Source organism: Sceloporus undulatus, chromosome 5, assembly GCF_019175285.1.
Source record: "Sceloporus undulatus isolate JIND9_A2432 ecotype Alabama chromosome 5, SceUnd_v1.1, whole genome shotgun sequence".
NCBI lineage: Eukaryota > Metazoa > Chordata > Lepidosauria > Squamata > Phrynosomatidae > Sceloporus > Sceloporus undulatus.
The window spans coordinates 66,727,167-66,746,204 of NC_056526.1; the positions used below are offsets into that span (position 1 = coordinate 66,727,167).

Here is a 19,038-nt window from a genome sequence, read left to right on the forward strand (position 1 = left end):
TAACATACACTGTTTTGTGCTTGTGGTTATTGGAGAAGAGCAGACTTGTGTGATAGACTGAAGTGTGGTATGTAGAGACCCCAATGAATGGTATAGTTACAGGTCACAGATGAAGAAGGATGAGAACTACATAACTGATAAAGACAGAGGACACTGAAGGAGAGTAAGTGTTCAGAAGACAAGAGTTCGGGAGACAAGAAATAGAAGATTTTTATACACTAATATGAAGTAATCAAGCAATTGTTGAGCTGCAGACTTCCGGTAATAAGAGAACTGTGAGATCCCTAGGTTTTTTTAAAGAAGATTATAATTTAGAACCATGGGACAAAAGATACAAAAAAGGTTCATATATGGTACTATACTTTCACAGAAGGGCTAATGTAGGCTATAAAAAAGCCTTAGAGCAAGACAAAGAAAACTTTTAAATCCAGACACGTGTGTATATGTGCCTTCAAATCACCTGTTGACTTATGGTGATACCATGAATTTCATAGGTTTTTCTTATGCAAAAAAATACTCAGAGGTGGTTTTGCCAGTTCCTTTCTCTGAAATATAGCCTACAGCACCTGGTATTTATTGGTGGTCTCCCGACCAAGTACTAACCAGCGCAGACTATGCAAGCAAATAACTAGAATTGTAGTGTTAAGGTTAAGATAAAACTGCAGATGGAAAGATGACAGAAGAAAAAAGATGTGCTGGTTGAATGAGCTAGGAGCATAATATCAGGATTTTTCATTAGTTGCTCCCAAGTAATACTTTTATGTAGACTGAATAAATGTGTTAAGATGATAGCTAAATAATGTAATCAGAAATGCAAACAACCTCACTCTAGCTGGCCCAAATTAGACTTGGAATGTGATGTGTTGCTGGAGAAAGAGAGTTATGAACAGTCACTGGAAGATCTCCACTGGGGGTTTGTCTAAATGTACAACATGGATGCCAAGGGCATCCTTGTGAGCATAGTTTGTTGTGAGATGGGTTACAACATAATATGTATCTTGAATACATATATTTATGGCTTAACAAAAATGTCTCAGCCTGTGTCTGAAAGAAAGTACAGTTTTAGCTGATACTGTCACACTAGAAAAGTATATGCCTGACAGCCCAGTTGCCATTTGAAGAGCGTACATCAACTTCTTCAACAAACAAAGCTTCTTCATGGTCACAAGAGTCATCTCATATGTGGATGGAAATGAATTCCATGAGAATTACAATTCTGTATTCAAATATCCATACTGCATCTTCCAAGACTGCTAATATAACATATCTTACCTTGGAAGCCAAGAAAATTGTGAAAGCTTACAATAAATTTTGGAGGAACAAATGTATACTCACACAAAAAACATATGCAACTGCAAAGTGTGCAAAAATGTATACTTTTGAAAGATGTGCCTAAACATGGTTTAGACAAGGTTAAAAATGTGCAGAAAAGGTGCATGTTAGAAAGACATATACAAATATGTGTACTCCTCAAAAATACATTCACAAAATATTCATGATTAGAAATGCGGGGGAAAAGAGAGTCTCATAACCTGATCTAGAAAGAGGAATGGAATGGGAATAGCAGTGGGAAAACAGAGGGAATGTATAATAAAGGTTTTGCATCATTAGTCGCACAAGCTACTCAGAAAGCAGTAAGTAACAAAGGAGAGATGCTCACATGGATATACACACTTATAAGGAAATGCTCACAGAAAAAATTAGAGATAAAAGCACCTACCATCACCTCTGCCTTTCCCTTGGTTCAAAGTGAAGAGACTTACCTTTGGACCAGCAAGGCAGATTTGGTGGCACTTATAGCAACAGCAACAACTACTTCTCATATGCTCTTAAAGCTTTGAAAGCTTTTGTTCAAAGAGCGAGCAAACCCTCAGCCCCTTTCAAGTGAAATACAGGGATACTTTCATATCCTGACATATTACAGTAGCACCCTCAAGGTAAGTGAGACACAATACCCTCCAAGCAAGAATAATGGTTGCTAAGGCCATATATTCTTAAAAGCATTTCAACTCTCTTTCCAGTTAAGATCTGGTAAAATCTGAAATGCCTTCCTGTATTCTGTTGGAGTCCAGTATCCCTTAAGATACAAAGAAATTGACAAGTGAGCCATGTCTCTGAGCCTAATAAATAAAGTAAGGAATGTGCATACTGTATAAATATTAATAATCTCCAGGTAAATCCCTAGGCCACAGAAATCAGGTAGGTGCTGTATTAACTTCAAATTTAGGGAGAAGGTGAGGCTGGTGCCCACTTTTACCAACTTTTTGTCTTCACTGGGGAGAAGACCAATTCTAGTTTAAAAAAACAAAAACAAATCTAATACAAGATACAGACATTTAAAATGAATCAAAATGAACTGGGATTTCAAGTCACTTCCTAGGAGCAAAAGCTTTTTCAATTCTTAATTTTATTATGAGGTCTTTACATGGTAACTGCTGTTTCTTGTACCATTCTGCAGGTCTTCTGTATTTTAAATGCAGAAAATATTCTTACAGAGCAAGTTTCCCAGAACACTCAGCTATCCAATTCAAAGTAACCAATAACTGGTGAGTGACAAGAATTGATGTCTCTGCTACAAGATAAACTAGACATCGGTTTGCTAATGTTTATTATCCACTATCCATTTAAGCCAACATCACTTTTAACAGTGCATTATTAAACACAGTGTGTATGCATGCATATACATATCCACACACACATGAGATTCGGTATCTTAATTGTTGCTTTTACCACCATATCGAATTTATTAAAATCAACCTCAAAGCCTCAGAAAAGTTAATTTTGAGACTACACTCACAGGTCCCCACTGATGATGCTGGCTGGGGCTATTCAGGCAGCTGTGGTCCAAAGTGTAATCTTTCCAAACTTTCCTCAGTTCCTGAAAACCAACTGTTGCTTAGTGTCCATATGACACTAAGCAGCTTCTAAGCAGTTTACAACTGTAAGCTAATTGCACCCAACAAGCTGGGTACTCATTTTAGCAACCTCGGAAGGATGCAAGGATGCAAATCTGACTCGACCCTGAGTCCCTGGCTGCAGTTGAACTCACAACCTTGTGGTTTGCTAATGAGTGGCTGCCATACCGGCATTTAACCACTGTGCCACCAGGGCTCTTAGTATGATTGCTTTCAATGTAAGACCAAGTAAGAACTATAAGTATTCACACAAACATGAACAGAGATATTTTTGAAACCACCTCCCTCCATAGAGAAACTATAGTGTCAACTGCAGTCTAAAACAGAAAATACTCTGGGCCAAAAGCAGTATAAGTTGCTAATAATAGAGCTTTAAAAATATGGCACATTCCAGGTGACCTATATAACGGAACTTTTGTTAAATGCTTTCTATCAATTACCATTCCAGTTTAGCTGTTAAACCATGACTGCAAAGTGGACTAACAGTAAATTCATCCACCAATACATTCTCTGCTTATTTTGAAATGGTTTGATCTTTAAAAAAATTAAGAACAAAACACTTTTCCAATCTAGCAGAATTTAACTGCATTAGAATGTAAACAAGGAGCTATTGCAGGATGATAATCATTACTATGACAGCAGCACAGTTGGCTATGTTAGAATACAGCAGCCTGTGTATATAATGAGAGGAGAATTATAATACAGTGCATTGAAGCCAGTGAAAATAATGATAATAGAATTTGGTAGAATTTCCAACAGACAAATCAGCTGTTCAGACTGAGTAGCACTAGCGCAATATGTTAAAAACGAATGAAATGTTCACCATAATATATGCAGGACGCAGGGAGGAAAAGATTATGCAGATTAGATAGCCCTTTAGTCTGTATATAGAACCATATTGTATTATTACAGAAAGTTGTGTTAGCAAAGACAGGTCACAGAAAATGAGGGCCTAGCAGATACATTCTCCCAGATTTTGGGAAACTGGCAGTTTGAAACAACAACTCCAGTGCCATGCTGGCTGGGCAATGGTAGGATTTTATGTCCATCTCATAAATTATGATGCTTTATTGGCTAACAATAAATAGGACAGGTATGTTGTCTGAAGAGCTTACAGTAAAACTTAACTCAAGGGGAGAAATACAAAGAAATACAGGAATGGCAAGACAATGAGAACAAGGTTCACCAGAACAAAGAACATACATTCAGTTCAGTTTAAATCTAAAATTAGTATTATTATATTTAAATCTGTCTTTTTACAAGTCTGGGACCCAAATTACACACAAGTTAAAATAGATACAGCTTAAAAACGTTAATTGTACAAAAGTTAAAATTGTAACTAAACCATCAATAAAATTGAAAGCTGCTAAAACAAACCATTAAAAACAAGAGCTTAATTTCATTAAACATAGGGGCAAAACAGACCGCCTCTTTGCGCCGCTGTCTGGGTGGGTTCAGAGCATGGCATTTTGACACCATATGCTCTGAAGCCACCCAGATGCCAGCTTCCAGCTGCACAGCTGCCCACATGTGTGCTGGCTTCCAGGCTTCTTGGGGGAGTGGTATTACATGCCACAAGCCCCCAACATGCTGGGAAGCCACCATGGGGCCGCAGAAGAGCTGCTAAAGGCAGCTTTTCTGCAGCCGAAAAAGTAATGGTTGAAAATTGCTCCTTTTTCAGCCAGCGCCACAGGAGATTGGGGCTGCGGCATGTGGCTGCCCTGACCCCAATCTGTCTTCAGGTGGGGCGGCTTTACGCCTCCCCATCCAGGCCATCTATTTTGGCCCTAGGTTTCACAATACTCCCTTCCCTTACGCAGGGGATCCATTCCGGCCACGCCTGTGTAAGGGGAAAATCGTGTATGCTCGCACGTTATTGAAAATTATGGGGCACATGCACACGGCGCTGCACACCCCATTTATTAGATTCTCCTGCAGCTTCAGCATATGCTGAAAGCTGTAGAAGTGAAGCCAACATATGACACGGGCTCACTGTATTATGAGTTATAGTTTTCTTATAAATAGAAAAATCTAAACATCTGAACCTCAAAAGTACTTCTCTTCCTCTATCAAGTTATAAATTAAACCTAATTGAGCAATAATTATTGAGCAAAAAAAGTCTCTATCAAAGTTCAGTTGAACTGGCTTTTCATTTATTGAGAACAAAGATAGATGCTCTCACGCTGTGTGTATTTATGTTAAATCACAAGATCTCAGCATCATTCCTGCTTTGAATTTCTTTCAGAGTGCAGCCTTCGGTGACAATTGATACTTAAACACATGAAAATATAATGTACATAATCTCTTTGCCCCAGAAGTGTAATGAAGGATTTAAAATGGCAGATTAACATCCTGTCACAAGAGTGTAAAGCAATTAAACAAAGGCACTCTACAGACGTTAGTCAGAGTTAGTATAAAATACAGCACTCTAAACAGTGTTGATATATTTATGAACCTAGGCAGAGGGTGAAGCAAAAGACCTGGCAGAAGATAGCCTGAGATGATTTAAACAGGGAGAGCCCTACTATTAGGTAGATTGGAGCACTTAATTTTGGGTTGCAGGAAAATGAAGGATATTGTTAATTATTAATTGATTATTGTTGAATTTGCACTGTGAAGACTCTGAAAAATCTCTTGTGTGATTTTTACTTCAAGGTGCCAAAAGAACTAGTCTTAGAGGATTCTGTAATGACAACAGTTGGTGTGGCTGTCTTTTGTTGATCAGCCTTAAACAGCAAAATGTTTTTGACCGTCCCCAAATTAGCAAGGTAAAGAATATACTCAAATTTTATCTTTTTTGATTTAAAAGGAAGATACTTTGTAGGAAACAAATGAACCACTGTGATATTTTCCATTTTAAGACTTTTTTTAACACAAACTCCTCAATGTTTTTTGCACATTTTTGGTGCAAAAATCCCCTTGAGAAAATTTCACAAAAAATTAAAATGAACAGTAAAATAATTTAAAAAAAACATTACCTTTTATCATCTTGTTCAGTGGAGGATTGTGTTATGTATACCTGCTACCTGTCCTCTTGATCCTATTCCTACTCGTCTTCTAATCTCTATAGCTCCCTCCTTTCTGCCCTCGCTCCTCCATATCTTCAATCTCTCTCTCTCTACAGGCTCCTTCCCCTCGGACTTCAAACATGCTCTCATTTCCCCAATTCTGAAAAAACCTTCTCTTGACCCCTCCTCTTTGTCTAGCTATCGTCCGATTTCTCTTCTCCCCTTTCTTTCTAAGGTTTTGGAACGGGTTGTCTATTCGCGCTGTCTTGAGTTTCTTGAAGCCAATTCCATCCTTGATCCCTTTCAGTCTGGTTTCCGCCCAAGGCATTCTACAGAGACAGCTCTCACTAAGATCTCGAATGACCTTTTACAGGCCAAGGCTAATGGCCTTTACTCTGTTCTCATTCTTCTCGATTTGTCTGCAGCCTTTGACACTGTTGATCACTGTCTCCTAATTGACATACTCTCTGACCTTGGGTTCTCAGACTCTGTTCTCGACTGGTTTAGATCTTACTTGTCTGGCAGATCTTTTGCAGTAGTTGCAGGGGGTCAGACTTCATCTCCTGTTCCCTTATCTGTTGGAGTTCCCCAGGGCTCTGTTCTGGGTCCCCTTCTGTTTTCTCTCTACACACTGTCCTTAGGAAAACTCATCAGCTCTTTTGGTTTTTCCTACCATCTGTATGCCGATGACACCCAGCTGTATCTTTCTGCCCCTGACTTTTCGCCAAGGCTTGAACAGCAAGTCTCATCTTGCCTTACAGCTGTCTCGCAGTGGATGCGCCATCGGCGTTTGAAGCTCAACATGTCCAAGACGGAGCTCCTTGTCTTTCCTCCTAAGCCCAACCTTCAACACTCCTTTTCTGTCTCTGTGGACAACATTTCCATTCAACCAGTCCAGCAAGCCCGCAGTCTTGGCTTTATCTTTGACTCTTCTCTGTCGTGTATCCCTCAGATCCAGACCACAGCCAAGGCTTGTAGATTCTTTTTGTACAATATTGCCAAAATCCGACCATATCTCTCCGCCTCTACTGCCAAGATCCTGGTCCATGCCCTAGTGATCTCACGACTGGATTACTGTAATGTCCTCCTGGCTGGGCTTCCTTTTTCTCACCTCCGTCCTTTAATCTCTGTCCAGCATTCAGCTGCACGCATTATCACTTCCACCCACCGCTCTGACCACATTTCTCCTGTGTTGGCATCCCTTCACTGGCTCCCTCTCCCTTTCCGCATTCAGTATAAGCTCCTGCTGTCGACATTCAAAGCCCTCCATGGACTGGCCCCTCCTTACCTATCAGACCTTCTTTCTCTTCACCTTCCCACCAGGGCCCTCCGTTCTGGTAGTCAAGGGTTCCTGTCTCAGCCCAGGATTTCTTCTGCCCCATCCCGGATTCGCCCCTTTTCACTTGCTGCCCCTCACTCCTGGAACCTTCTTCCTCCACAAGCAAGAGCCATCACTTCATTAACCAGCTTCAAAACGGAGTTGAAAACCATCCTATTCAGAGAAGCTTTCCCAGGCATCGCATAATTGTCGCTTACTATCTGATGTTCTGTTGTTGGCTGTTTATCGATCCATTTCCTGTATTCCTTTGTACTGTATATGTATTATCCTACTTGTGATTATGTATTTTCTCTGGATAATGATTAACCATCCATTATGAAGCCTTGCCCTCCCTCCAGTCCATCTGCCTTGGTCCAGGCCTCGGAGGTTGAGAGGAACTGCTGGACCTCTTACCCTTTCCCTCCACCACTCCCTTCTCCTTCTGTGTCATGTCTTTTTAGATTGTAAGCCTGAGGGCAGGGAACCGTCTAACTAAAAAGATTGCATGTACAGCGCTGTGTAAATTTACAGCGCTTCATAAATAAAGGTTAATAATAAAATAATAATAATAATAATAATATATAAATCTAGTGAAATAGTCTCTACAGACTGAAGCCAAATTTAAACTTTAGCATTCTTAGAACAAAAAATGTTTGCTGGATAATATAATGCAGTTTTGTCTTCAATCACATTAAATGACAACTTAAGTTAGAAAAAGGATAACTTAGGGCACAGTAGCCCAGGACATCTTGTACAGTATGCATCAAGAGGAACTAAAATATTAAATTAAGAAATCCTGTACTGTACTTACAAGCCATTTTCCTTAAAATCATGCCAAAGGGATTAAAATACACATATTACTTTGTTTACAAAGCACCTTACAGTAAATCATAAGTCCCTAGCTGTGAATAAGGCTTGGAGAACCTTAGGCCATAACTTCCATATTTCCCCAGTAAGAATGATCCAAGGCCCGTCTGCTTGGGGAATTCTGGAAATTTTAGTCTCAAACTCTGGTTATAAATTAAGATCCCACTTGTGATGTAGAGGAGAAAAAGTTGTTTGCTATTTGTTCACTTAACCACACACTGCACATTAAAAGGTCTTATCCATCTCATGACCAATCGTCTCTTTTCAGACATTTACCAACAGACACACATTTCAAACCGAGAAAGGTATGTGTCACTCCACAAAGAATTTTAATAAGCAAAGTGGGATAAATGCCACTTTCAGTGTGATTCTATGCACATTTCCTTGCAGATAGGTCCCACTGAGTTCAACAGTGCGTACACTCCCAGGATATTAATGAAATAAAGAAAAGTGATTTTTAAAAGAGATGATAGGAAACTGTATGAGGAATAAAAGGTGTAAAGCAGAGGCTTGCATACATTTGATTCAGCCTCTTCCAGATTCTCCATGATGCAAGCAGACAAGATAGTGTGGCTGAGACTCATTCTAATTATCATAACCTTTGTCATGAGGAATACAAATGATGCAAGGGTTATTGTGAGTATCAACAGCTGCTCTATAACTTTATTTTTGTGAAATGCTAGAAAAATATATATCAATTTTCTTTTGGGGGGGCGTTAAAAAAAGGTCTCCCATCACCAATCAATTTCTTGTAAGAAAAACATTCATTCATTTGGTGGTGATGTTATTTTGAGATTATAATTTATGAAGCGGATAAGAACCACAAAAATTAGGCTACAGCTTGATTTTGCCTTACATTAAGCATCCTGTGTCCCATAGGAACACAAATACACACATGCGTTCTCAGCATCATAATGATAGCTCCAAATATAGCTTAAAAATTATCTATACCTCATCCAGTGAACTCTTGGTTACTGAACAGCAACATTAGTGGCATGAAAAATTCACATAAATTACCCAAATCTAACCAACAGCCCCTGTAACATTTGCATAATTAAAGGTAGGCGAGGAGTGCTTTTTTTAGATTAGCAATATATAATATAGAAGACAATTTAAAGCACATCAAAGATTAAATGCAATGCCTGGCCCCAACATATTTTAAGACTGCAGTGTATTAACTCTCCAGTTACATTAACTCTTTCCAATCTCTCCTGTCACCAGGGTTCACCTGTACTGTTAATTTAAACAGTAATTTGACTTTGTCTCAAATGTGCCCCACAACACATGGATATGATCACTGTAGTCACCAAATGCCACTGTACATAAATTTGACTGCTAGTACAGCAAAGTAATAGGGAAGTGCTCTCTCTCTCTCTCTCTGTGTCCCTCCCTCCCCCCTCTCTCTTTCACACACACACACACAGACACCACAATGATATCATGGGATTTACAATAAGGTTGGACTAAATGTTATCCTCTAAAAGGTGTTGGACTGCATTCTCACCAGATCTCACCACTGACTATAGAATTTGGATCCTCTGTGAATTCTTTTTTTAATCACATAGTACACAATTTTCTGAGTACACTAATCACAGAGTACACTATTGTCTTTAGTGTAAGAAGTATGTCTAAATTTCACGTCAAATATTCTTCTGTCTACTGTAATCATCTGTTAGCAACAGCTCCTCTGCACAAATTTTCCCCTCAGTGCAGTGAAGTATTTACCTATTTATCTAGTTGTATTTGCATGTTTCCAAACTGCTAGGTTGCCAGAAGCTGGAACTAGTGACAGGAGGTCACCCCATCATGCAGCACTCAGCCTCAAGCTGCTAACCTTCTGACCTTGCAATCGTCAAAATAGGCATCATAACATGGATAAGTAATTTTGAGCTGCTTGCCAAGCCAAAACAGCACCTATGACACCACACTGGCATTTCAAATTTTGTCAAAGAAAATCAGGGAAATGCTCTACCTGCATTGGATCCTGTTAGGTTATAACGAGCATTTAGTTTTTTGATGATGTTTTCATGGATCTGATACCAGTCACTTTCCGTGTTGCACCTACAAAAGAAGGAACATTTTAAACATTTTAAATCAAGCTGAGAAAATGTTTAATGCTGTAAGTACAAGCCTCTCCAGTTAGGAAATGCATGCCAGCTCTGCTCCAGTGCCCCAACAAACTAAATTTACCAGAATTCCATAGCACTGAACCATGGCAGTTAAAGTGATGTCAAACTGGATTATTTCTGTAGTACAGATGCAACCTCTGTTGGATTTAGGCCACTATTCTGGGGCACTGGGGAGAACTTTTAATAGCAAGCACTAGGGCTCTTGAAGATGTGAGGTGTTACTAGGTATCTGGCAGACATCATAGGAATGTTTGCTGGGCAAACAGAGGCCACAGACACTATCACAGCTGTAACAGATTCTAGCTAACGTGGAGATCTTTCTGTATGTTACAGGAGAAACATTTGTTCCTAATACAACAAAAATCCAAAATACATATCATGATAGTACCTTTATTTGGTCAAACAAAAGTGTAACATACAGTACACTAGCTTTTAAAGTGTGACAGGCTTCTTCACCAAGCAAAAGTGTTAGTAATCCAGGAGTGTGGGTTGGAGTTGTAACAATGAGAGACTTACATTTTGCTTGTTTGTTTAAGGTTTAAGAGTCTGGAAGGAGAGCCAATGCAAGTAGTAGTTACACCCCTCTGAGGCCTTTGGAGGACTTGAAACAAAGAAGTTAAAAGGAACACAATGAATCCTTCTCCACTAGTACATCAGAGTAACCTTCTTTGAGATCTGGTTGTGTCCTGGCCTCACATTAGCTTTGCAAGCTAATTTTTTTTTTGTGCCTTTTGGTTGTCCAAATGGATATACCATCATGCTGTGTATTTTGGATTTTATTGTAGGACCAGAATAGCTACCCCAGAACAACTTTTCTCTTAGTTGACTTCCAGGTAGCAGAAGACACTGACAACTATCTATAGATGGTATGACACTAGTGGTTTAAGAAAATTGTAGTGGTACTGTGTTTACTAAAAATAGGAAACTACTGGAAGCTAGTGGCCAGCACGGAATCCAGCCAAGAGATTATCAACCCAGGAAAAACATTTTCAAGTATTTTTGCAACAAAACTCATTCAAATTATACAATTCAGTTAAATCATTTTTTTTCTATTTAAAAGGGAAGCCATAATCCTAATTTCATTTGTCTGCTACAGAGAAAAGAATACTATTTAAAAAAAAATAAACAGTCAAAAGTACAAAAGCAGAATGCAATTGGCATGTAAACCTCTCTACTGCTGAGGAATCCAGCAGAGAACACTTTCAACTGAACTGTCAGAAAATTAAAGTAAAATAAGAGCACACTAAATTGCTCCCAAAAACATTGCTTCCAGCAGCTATAATTTAGCACACTGGGGAAAGGGAAAAGGCTAGTGCAGTATTGACCTTGACACATTGAGGTGATTCAAAAGTAGTAACCCTGAAAGTAACCAAAGTTCCCAATGAGTATAGATGATAACACCTCACTCTCATTCTGTGGTTTTCTATTATTTCCCAAAACATTTTAAGTCTGAGGTCAGGAAAAAAACCTATAAAACTCTTTGCCGCTTCCAAAAAAAATAAAAAAATAAAAAAACCTAGTTCAAAAATATGCACATTATTAAAACAGCGATATGTAGAATCCTAGGAAGCTGTCTTGTTCTGAGTTGGAACTTTGGTCCATCTAACCCACTTTGACTTTTCAGGGATGGAGATAGTAGTCTTTGCCAGGGATTGAATTTGGGAGCTTTGCATGCAAACCATGTACTGTACTGCTCAGCTACCTAAGTCTATGATCATTTTTCAGTACTAAAAGTTAGCACACTAGTATAGCTGAAAATAAATACCCACTAATTCCTTAATGAACTTTTGATAAAAAAAACGGTGATGGTCTTTCACAAAAAAAGAAAGAAAGAAAAGAAAGAAAAGAAGATGGACATCAATACTGCTTGCTAGAGGCTGTTGCAATGAATTCCAGATACAAGTTCTCTTACATGTATACTTTTAAAATAAGGTCATCTTTCGTGTCTCCTGCTAGTAGGTCTGCAATGCTGAGGACTGCACAACCAAAAGGTCGCCGGTACTGTACATTGCAAGCATTTTTCTTTTCCCCAGCTCCCATTCGACCTGTCAAAACAACACAAGAAATGAAGGTAGTATCTTTCCAAATGGGTACAAGGGAAAGAAGAGAACAATCATACTTGCTGACATCTGCAATAAATTTCATGGTTTTATCAGATTACACCTGAAATTAAGATTTCTAACCTCCCTACTAACCCTCCTCTAAAAAGGTGGAAAATATACAAAGTGCTTCCATTTCACCGCATGCAGACAGAACAGCCAAACTTTGTTTTACCATTATCAAGTTGTATCCACAATCCACTACCCACAGGCCTGTCTCCTACTGCAGCCTGTACTAGAGGTTTCATAGCAACAAGCAGCATGCTCCAATGTCAGGCTTTTCTCAGGGAAAGAAGCTGTCTGTCTTTATACCATAGATCAGGGGTAGGCAACCCTTTTCAGCCGGGGGCCGGGTTGCTGTCCCTCAGACAACTGGGGGGCCGAAGCCAAAAAATAAATAATTAAATAATTTTTTAAAAAAATTAAATAAATAAATAAACCGGGACAAACGTAGGACAACATTTTCAAATGGAGGGCACTTTTTAAATAAAAAATGGAGGACACGCAAAATTTTTTGCTGATTTTTTAAAAAAATGTTAAGATAAATGCATGTTTCTGAGGCTTCTATAGACAATTGCCCCACCATGCCCCTCGCGCAAGACGCCAAAGGCCCCAGCGGCAATCGGCGGCAGGACCAGGCTGGGGCCGGTCCCAAAGCCTCGGCGGGCTGCATCCGGCCCGCGGGCCGCAGGTTGCCTACCCCTGCCATAGATATTGGGGGGGGGGTCAGATCTCTCAGCTTCTTTCTAAACAAGAGATGTGCTGCTGTCCAAAACTAGATGGCAACAAGAGAACATCAGTTACCCACTCCCATCTGTGAGGACAAAATAGCAAGATGTGGCTATACAACACTGTCAAGGTAAACACCTTTTGAATCTGTTGCAATGTTAGATCAGATATGTGGCTCCTGAAAGACATAAGCTGTGCTTACTCTTCTCTGAGATTCATTCTTTATCAGAGCAAGGTCTCTCACTCTTGTGAAACTATCCATAGTTCTGCATTGCCTGCCACGATCTACACTTTCTGCCTACTGTGTAGTATCTTTACAACTCTGATTGTCATAGTGAGACCCTGCTTGGCTAGTTAATAGGAGGCTTTTGCCCCAGCTGGAACAAGAAGCTCTATATGACAGCAAGAACAAACAGGAAAAGGAACAGAACAAAAATAAGAAAAACAAAAGATTCTCAGAAGAGAGAGAAAAAGAAAAATGAAGAATTTAAAAAACAACAAAAACAAGAATTGTCCAATTTTGCATGCCCCTTCATGTAAGAATACACAGAGACATCTGCTGATTTTCATCTGTGTGCTATCAAAAATTTTCATAGCTAATGTTTTGACCATTTTTTCAGCAGCTCGTCTGCTCCCTGGCTCAATCACTCCCTTTTCTAAATCCACATGATCTATATGTTTAATTTATGTGGTGACACAAGACACATTATTCCTAACAATCTCCATTTTTGCTTGCTCCTTTTGTCTGCCATGTCTTCTTTGTGTTAAAATAAGCTGTGCTGCATGGCCTTAAAAATTTCATTGAGGTCCAGCTGGTGAAATGAAAACATATATAAACAGAGAGTCTATTCTAGGCTTTGCAAGATCAGAAATCATAAGCAGCTGAACAGATGTAACTCAAACAGAAAATGTGGTGAACAGAATACCAAGTCTTCCATTTAAGATTCATAGCTAACATTTCTAAAATTGCAATCAATTCATAGCTATCTTCTATTGCAAGGTGACTTTACCACCATCTAATAGTAGAGATGAAACTCCTGTTTTCTGCATAATTAATATGCAGTCTAGTTATTGGCCCACAGTGGTGAAGTCGTTCCCTGAATACTCTTTAATTCTTTTCCGGTTAGTATTGGAAAACCTGCATGACACTGCAGTTCATCCCTTCAAAATACCATAAACCAATGCACTTTGTGATAGGAGAAAGTTCTGCAGTTGGCCCTCCACATTTGTTGGTTTAATTTTCACAGATTCAATTAGTTGTCGGTTTGCCACTAAGCCACCATTTTATATACTGCATAAGGACTTGAGCCCACTTGCCATTTTTTATATAAGGACTCACCCGCTTACTTGCACATCCTGGCAAAGTAATCCCAAGGATCGGAGGCAGCACCAGGCCCCAGCCACCAGGTGTGCATTCTTCCTGTCTCTCCCTCTTGAAAGTCTGCCAACTCACCTCTACCTATCTGCCTTCTGCTCATTCATTCCAAAGGTAGAATTGGGCAGGTGGCAGACTCCACGGGGGAAACATAAAGAATGTGTGCCTGGCAGTCAAGGCTTACCATTACTTGCCTATGCCATCTATCACCTATGCAGCTTCGTGTCTGAAGGGTAGTCTGGTAATCTATAGTCTGGAGGATAGAGACATGAAGAATGTGCACTTGCAGCCAGTACTTGCCATCACTGCACTACACCATACTGTATATTGTGTGTGGAGCCTCACCTGTGAAGCCTGGAAGGGGAGAACACAAAGAATATGTGCCTGGCAGCCTGGGCTTGCTGTCTCTTCCACTGCTGCCCTGGGACTGAGTTTTGCCCTGGTTGCTTTTATTCATTTATTGTGTTTTATTCACTTTCGGAAGGGTCCTGCGCCCCTAGCCCATAACAACGTAGAGGGCAGTTTGTATCTGAATTCATCCTCAAACATTTGCTGTACCTATAAGAAAACTATATATCTGAAAGGGTGCATAGGTCTTACATTTAACTTCACAACAATGCAGTGAAAAAAGAACCACAAAGGGTATTCAGAAAGCTTTATCACTGAGTCCAGGTTTGGACTTGCCTCTTTTTGCTTACATCCTCTAAACTACAATAGATATGGGAAAACAGATATGAAATGTATTGGCAGATCACAGAGTGATTTCAAGATGTGTCTGCAAGTTGATTAGAAAGTATTTCGGACTGTTACTTGTTTTAAAATAGCTCCAACTGTGAATTAGACTACTAAATCAAAGAATATTTGGGATGCCCAAGAGTGGATATTCATGTGGCAGGAGAATGTGCTTCATGCACTTCTGATACTCAGTACAAATTCCTGGGCTCAGAATTTTTAATTCTTTTCATTCACACCAGATTCCAATCCAAGAGCATGAGGATCTAGTGTTTTTGTTTTTTTAAAAAAATGTAGGTCCCAGAAACACATAAACCCAATCTAGTGGCTTAAATCTGTGTTTATTTCGTTTTAATACACCAAAACAACAACAACAAAACCCCACTGTGTTTCTCTCACTGAGTGAGATTACAAGAGTGCTGCCCATTTCTTGATCATTTTTTCTTATCTAAGGATTTATTTTACAAAAACCTATTTTGCAAAAATACAGAGATTCATTTTGAGCAAAAAGCAATGTTTTATGGGGGGGGATGCTATAACAACTGATGGTGCAAAAAGATTGTCTTTTTGTTCTCACATAGGGTGAACAAACTCCTAATGGTTGATCCTTTTTTTGCTCCTATCAGGGTGTCTCAATGTGCCAAGACACCTTCTCGCATCAAGGACAAGGAAGCCACTAAATATTATTCACACCCCTATCAAATATACAATTGAAAACAAACAACCTTGTTTTTTTCGCTACACATACACCAAACAGACAAATAAATTAACAGCAACTCCAGACATAAAGAAGAAGAAGAAGAAGGGGGGGGGCGAAGGAACAAGATGGGAACCAGAGCCCACCAAAATAATGTGCTGCATCTTACTAACTGTTGTTGGGGTGTGGATATGAACATGTGTGCATATTTACTGATATATGTTTTAATCTGGTTTTATTTTGTAATTGTGTAATCTCATTTTAATTTTTGTATCTTGCAGATGTTTACCATATTGTTTTAATTTGTTTTAACCTGCCCCAAACCTTAAAAAAAATCAGAAAAAGATGGGCTAGAAATAAATATAACAGCAACAACAACAGCTCCTCACATTACTGAGTCATAGGGCAGCCAACTTGAACCCATTCCTACACTTTAGGAGTAATAATGCTATATTACATTACTGCTTTCTCTATTACTCGCCCTAATAATCTTTTTCTCTTTCCAGATCACTCAGCTGCTTGGTTCCCGATTTGCTACTGAAATCATTTTTAACCTTTTAAATGTTTAGAGGAAGAACTCAGCACATACTTCCCACAATAACATGGGAAGAAGGTTTTGCTTCCACCTCAAGAGGTTTTTACACCAGTCTTGGCAGAAAAACTGCTTGAAGGTCCTAAAAAGAGACTATAGTATTGCTTAAAAGGCTATGAACATTATCATTTTGCCATTTGTTAAACTACCAAAACACAAGTAATTGCTGACTGCCAGTGATAACATACACTCAATAGTAGTCATGAATAGATGAAGGCATATTCAGCATTCTACAATAGAAAGCACAATATTAAGATACAATTATAGCTTTAAAATCTACACTAGTGAGATGCTCTAATGGAGTCGGTGGGAGAGAGAGTGAAAGCAAGAGAACACCACTGTGAATGACAGGTAAGGATTACACTAGTTAAATCAGTGAAGCCCATATGACAGCTTCTTTAAATAAGGAGATTAACCACTCTTCTCTTCTATACTTCCTCAACATTGTCTTTGGATTAAATCAGATTTGTCTAAAATAACATTAACCATTATGTTAAACCATCTAGGAAGGGAATAATGTCTTTATTCATGTGCACATTCTTGTATCAAAGCCTAATGCTGTAAGAATAAAGCAAAAACAAATGAAAGCTAAATTCAGGGACCAGAGCAGGCCTAGGAAAAAATGGAAGCTCTTGGACCACCAAGGGTTAAAACAGGTGCAAGGAATCTTCAGCTCTCCAAATATTTTGGCCTACGACTCCCATGAGCTCCATCTCCCATGACTAATGGTAAGAGATTGTGAGAGTTTCTGCCCAAAACACTTGGCAGGTCAAAGGCTGCCCTTCCCCTGGGTTCAGGGATCAAGGAACACTCCTCATCCATGCTAATAAGTGTGATTCTGCTTTCCTTTACCTCCATTGGACATTCACTAATGTTTGCAGTGAGCAATTTTAGAATGTTAGACCAGCACCAATATACACAAAATTGATTTCTGCCCTGTATACACATGGTAAAATACAACGGTGTGCATTTTTCACATATTACAACTGATACAGATGCAAAGAACATTTGCTTACAACAGGCATGGGGAACATGTATGCATCTATATGAGACTAGCTAAGGGTGAAGGATGATAGAATTGAACTCTAGTATTTAAAGCTCCAAATGGTCACCTTCCCTGTCATAAGGGACACATAAGGAAAACATTTTTGTGTACAGCCATCCAAAGCAGACAGGCAGTTTAGGGGCCATTTATCAGGCACTAGATGAATTTGCCTAGAATGGGCATCTTCAGGAAAGAGAGATGGAGAAGATACATAATCTGTAATCAACAGTAAAACTCTTTAAAAATATTCTGGCTGTTTAGTGATCACTGAGACCTATTTAAACAAAGAAACAAGAAAAGACTCACTACTGATTACAATCAATGTACCATTCGCATTTTCTCTTCTGAACATGCCCAGTCTAGGAAAACAGCTTAACTTACAATAAAAATTGCTGCTGGACAGTATCATTTCAGACTGCAGGTAGATGCTTCATGTTTGAAAGTTCTCCAATAGCAGAGGGGGGAGCCTACATGAAGGGGGAAAACTGAACTTTATTTCAAGGACACTAGATAACCGTTCATGTTCTTGATGAAATGGGCTCAAGGGCTATATTTCTTTTGCTATACTAAATGTATCAGCCTTTAAAATGGAAATAAATGGGCAGATTGCAGCCTTAAAAATGAGTTTCTGAGCACTGAGTATTGGAAATCATTCCAGATGGAACTGAAAACGTATTTCCACTGTGAAAGGTGAAAACACATACAAGCTTTGACTCTGTAAATTATTTTCAACATTGTAACACTGTACTTATGGATAGGTGGTTTCTCACTGAGTAAACTCTCTTTGTAATTCATATTTTATTTTACAAATAAATTAAAATATTACATGCTTTAATATACAGCAGAAAAGAAGGGAGGGAGGGAGGGAGGGAGGAAGGAAGGAAGGAAGGAAGAGCAACAGACTCATGATGACATAATGAAATGGTTTTAAAGATCCTGGAATAACTCTAAGCTTAAGGGCCTTTAAAAGAACTACATACAGTAATTGAAATTTAAAGAACTTACAGTCTGTATGTAAAATTAGTGGACATTTCAGTTTTCATGAGGATAGATTTGTATTATAATTGACAGCACTATATCGTTTTTTGAATTGGATATTCTAAACCTTAAGGATTTTATGCCTTGTGTTGTTATTGATTTTGAGTCATTATTATCTACATTTTTGATAGAGTAACAGAATGTATTGTTCCAACTGGATTACTGTGTATTTACATTTCAGAACAGATGTAATTTATAAGAGTTTATACATCATCGTAAATTGGTTTGCAGTCACACTCTTAGTAGGTAGCATCAGACTTTCCTGTTAGCCTTGTAGTATTTAAAGTGCCACATGAATCTTTATTCTTTTTAAAGCAACAAATGGTCATGGCTACCCCCTTTATATGATAGCCTTTTGATGATGATTATGACGTTTCCTTTTTTGGATACTGTGGATACTTTTAAAACAAAGTGTTGTATAAACACAATAAATAAATAAATAAAGTGATTGTTTTCAAACCACAGTGTGAGGAACATGTCACTGAATCATGTGA

At 38.8% G+C, this 19,038-nt stretch overlaps 1 protein-coding gene across 2 annotated transcripts in view; it reads right to left on the minus strand.

Moving 5' to 3' along the window:
* The window catches only part of DOCK4 (dedicator of cytokinesis 4), a 212,589-nt gene that overhangs the window by 126,169 nt on the left and 67,382 nt on the right, over positions 1 to 19,038 (minus strand). For both annotated transcript variants that reach the window (XM_042467418.1, XM_042467419.1), the window contains exons 11-12: positions 12,150 to 12,282; positions 10,081 to 10,169 (exon numbers count right to left, since the gene is read on the minus strand). In XM_042467418.1, coding sequence (XP_042323352.1) covers positions 10,081 to 10,169; positions 12,150 to 12,282 — 222 coding nt within the window. The remainder of the gene's footprint in view (positions 1 to 10,080; positions 10,170 to 12,149; positions 12,283 to 19,038) is intronic.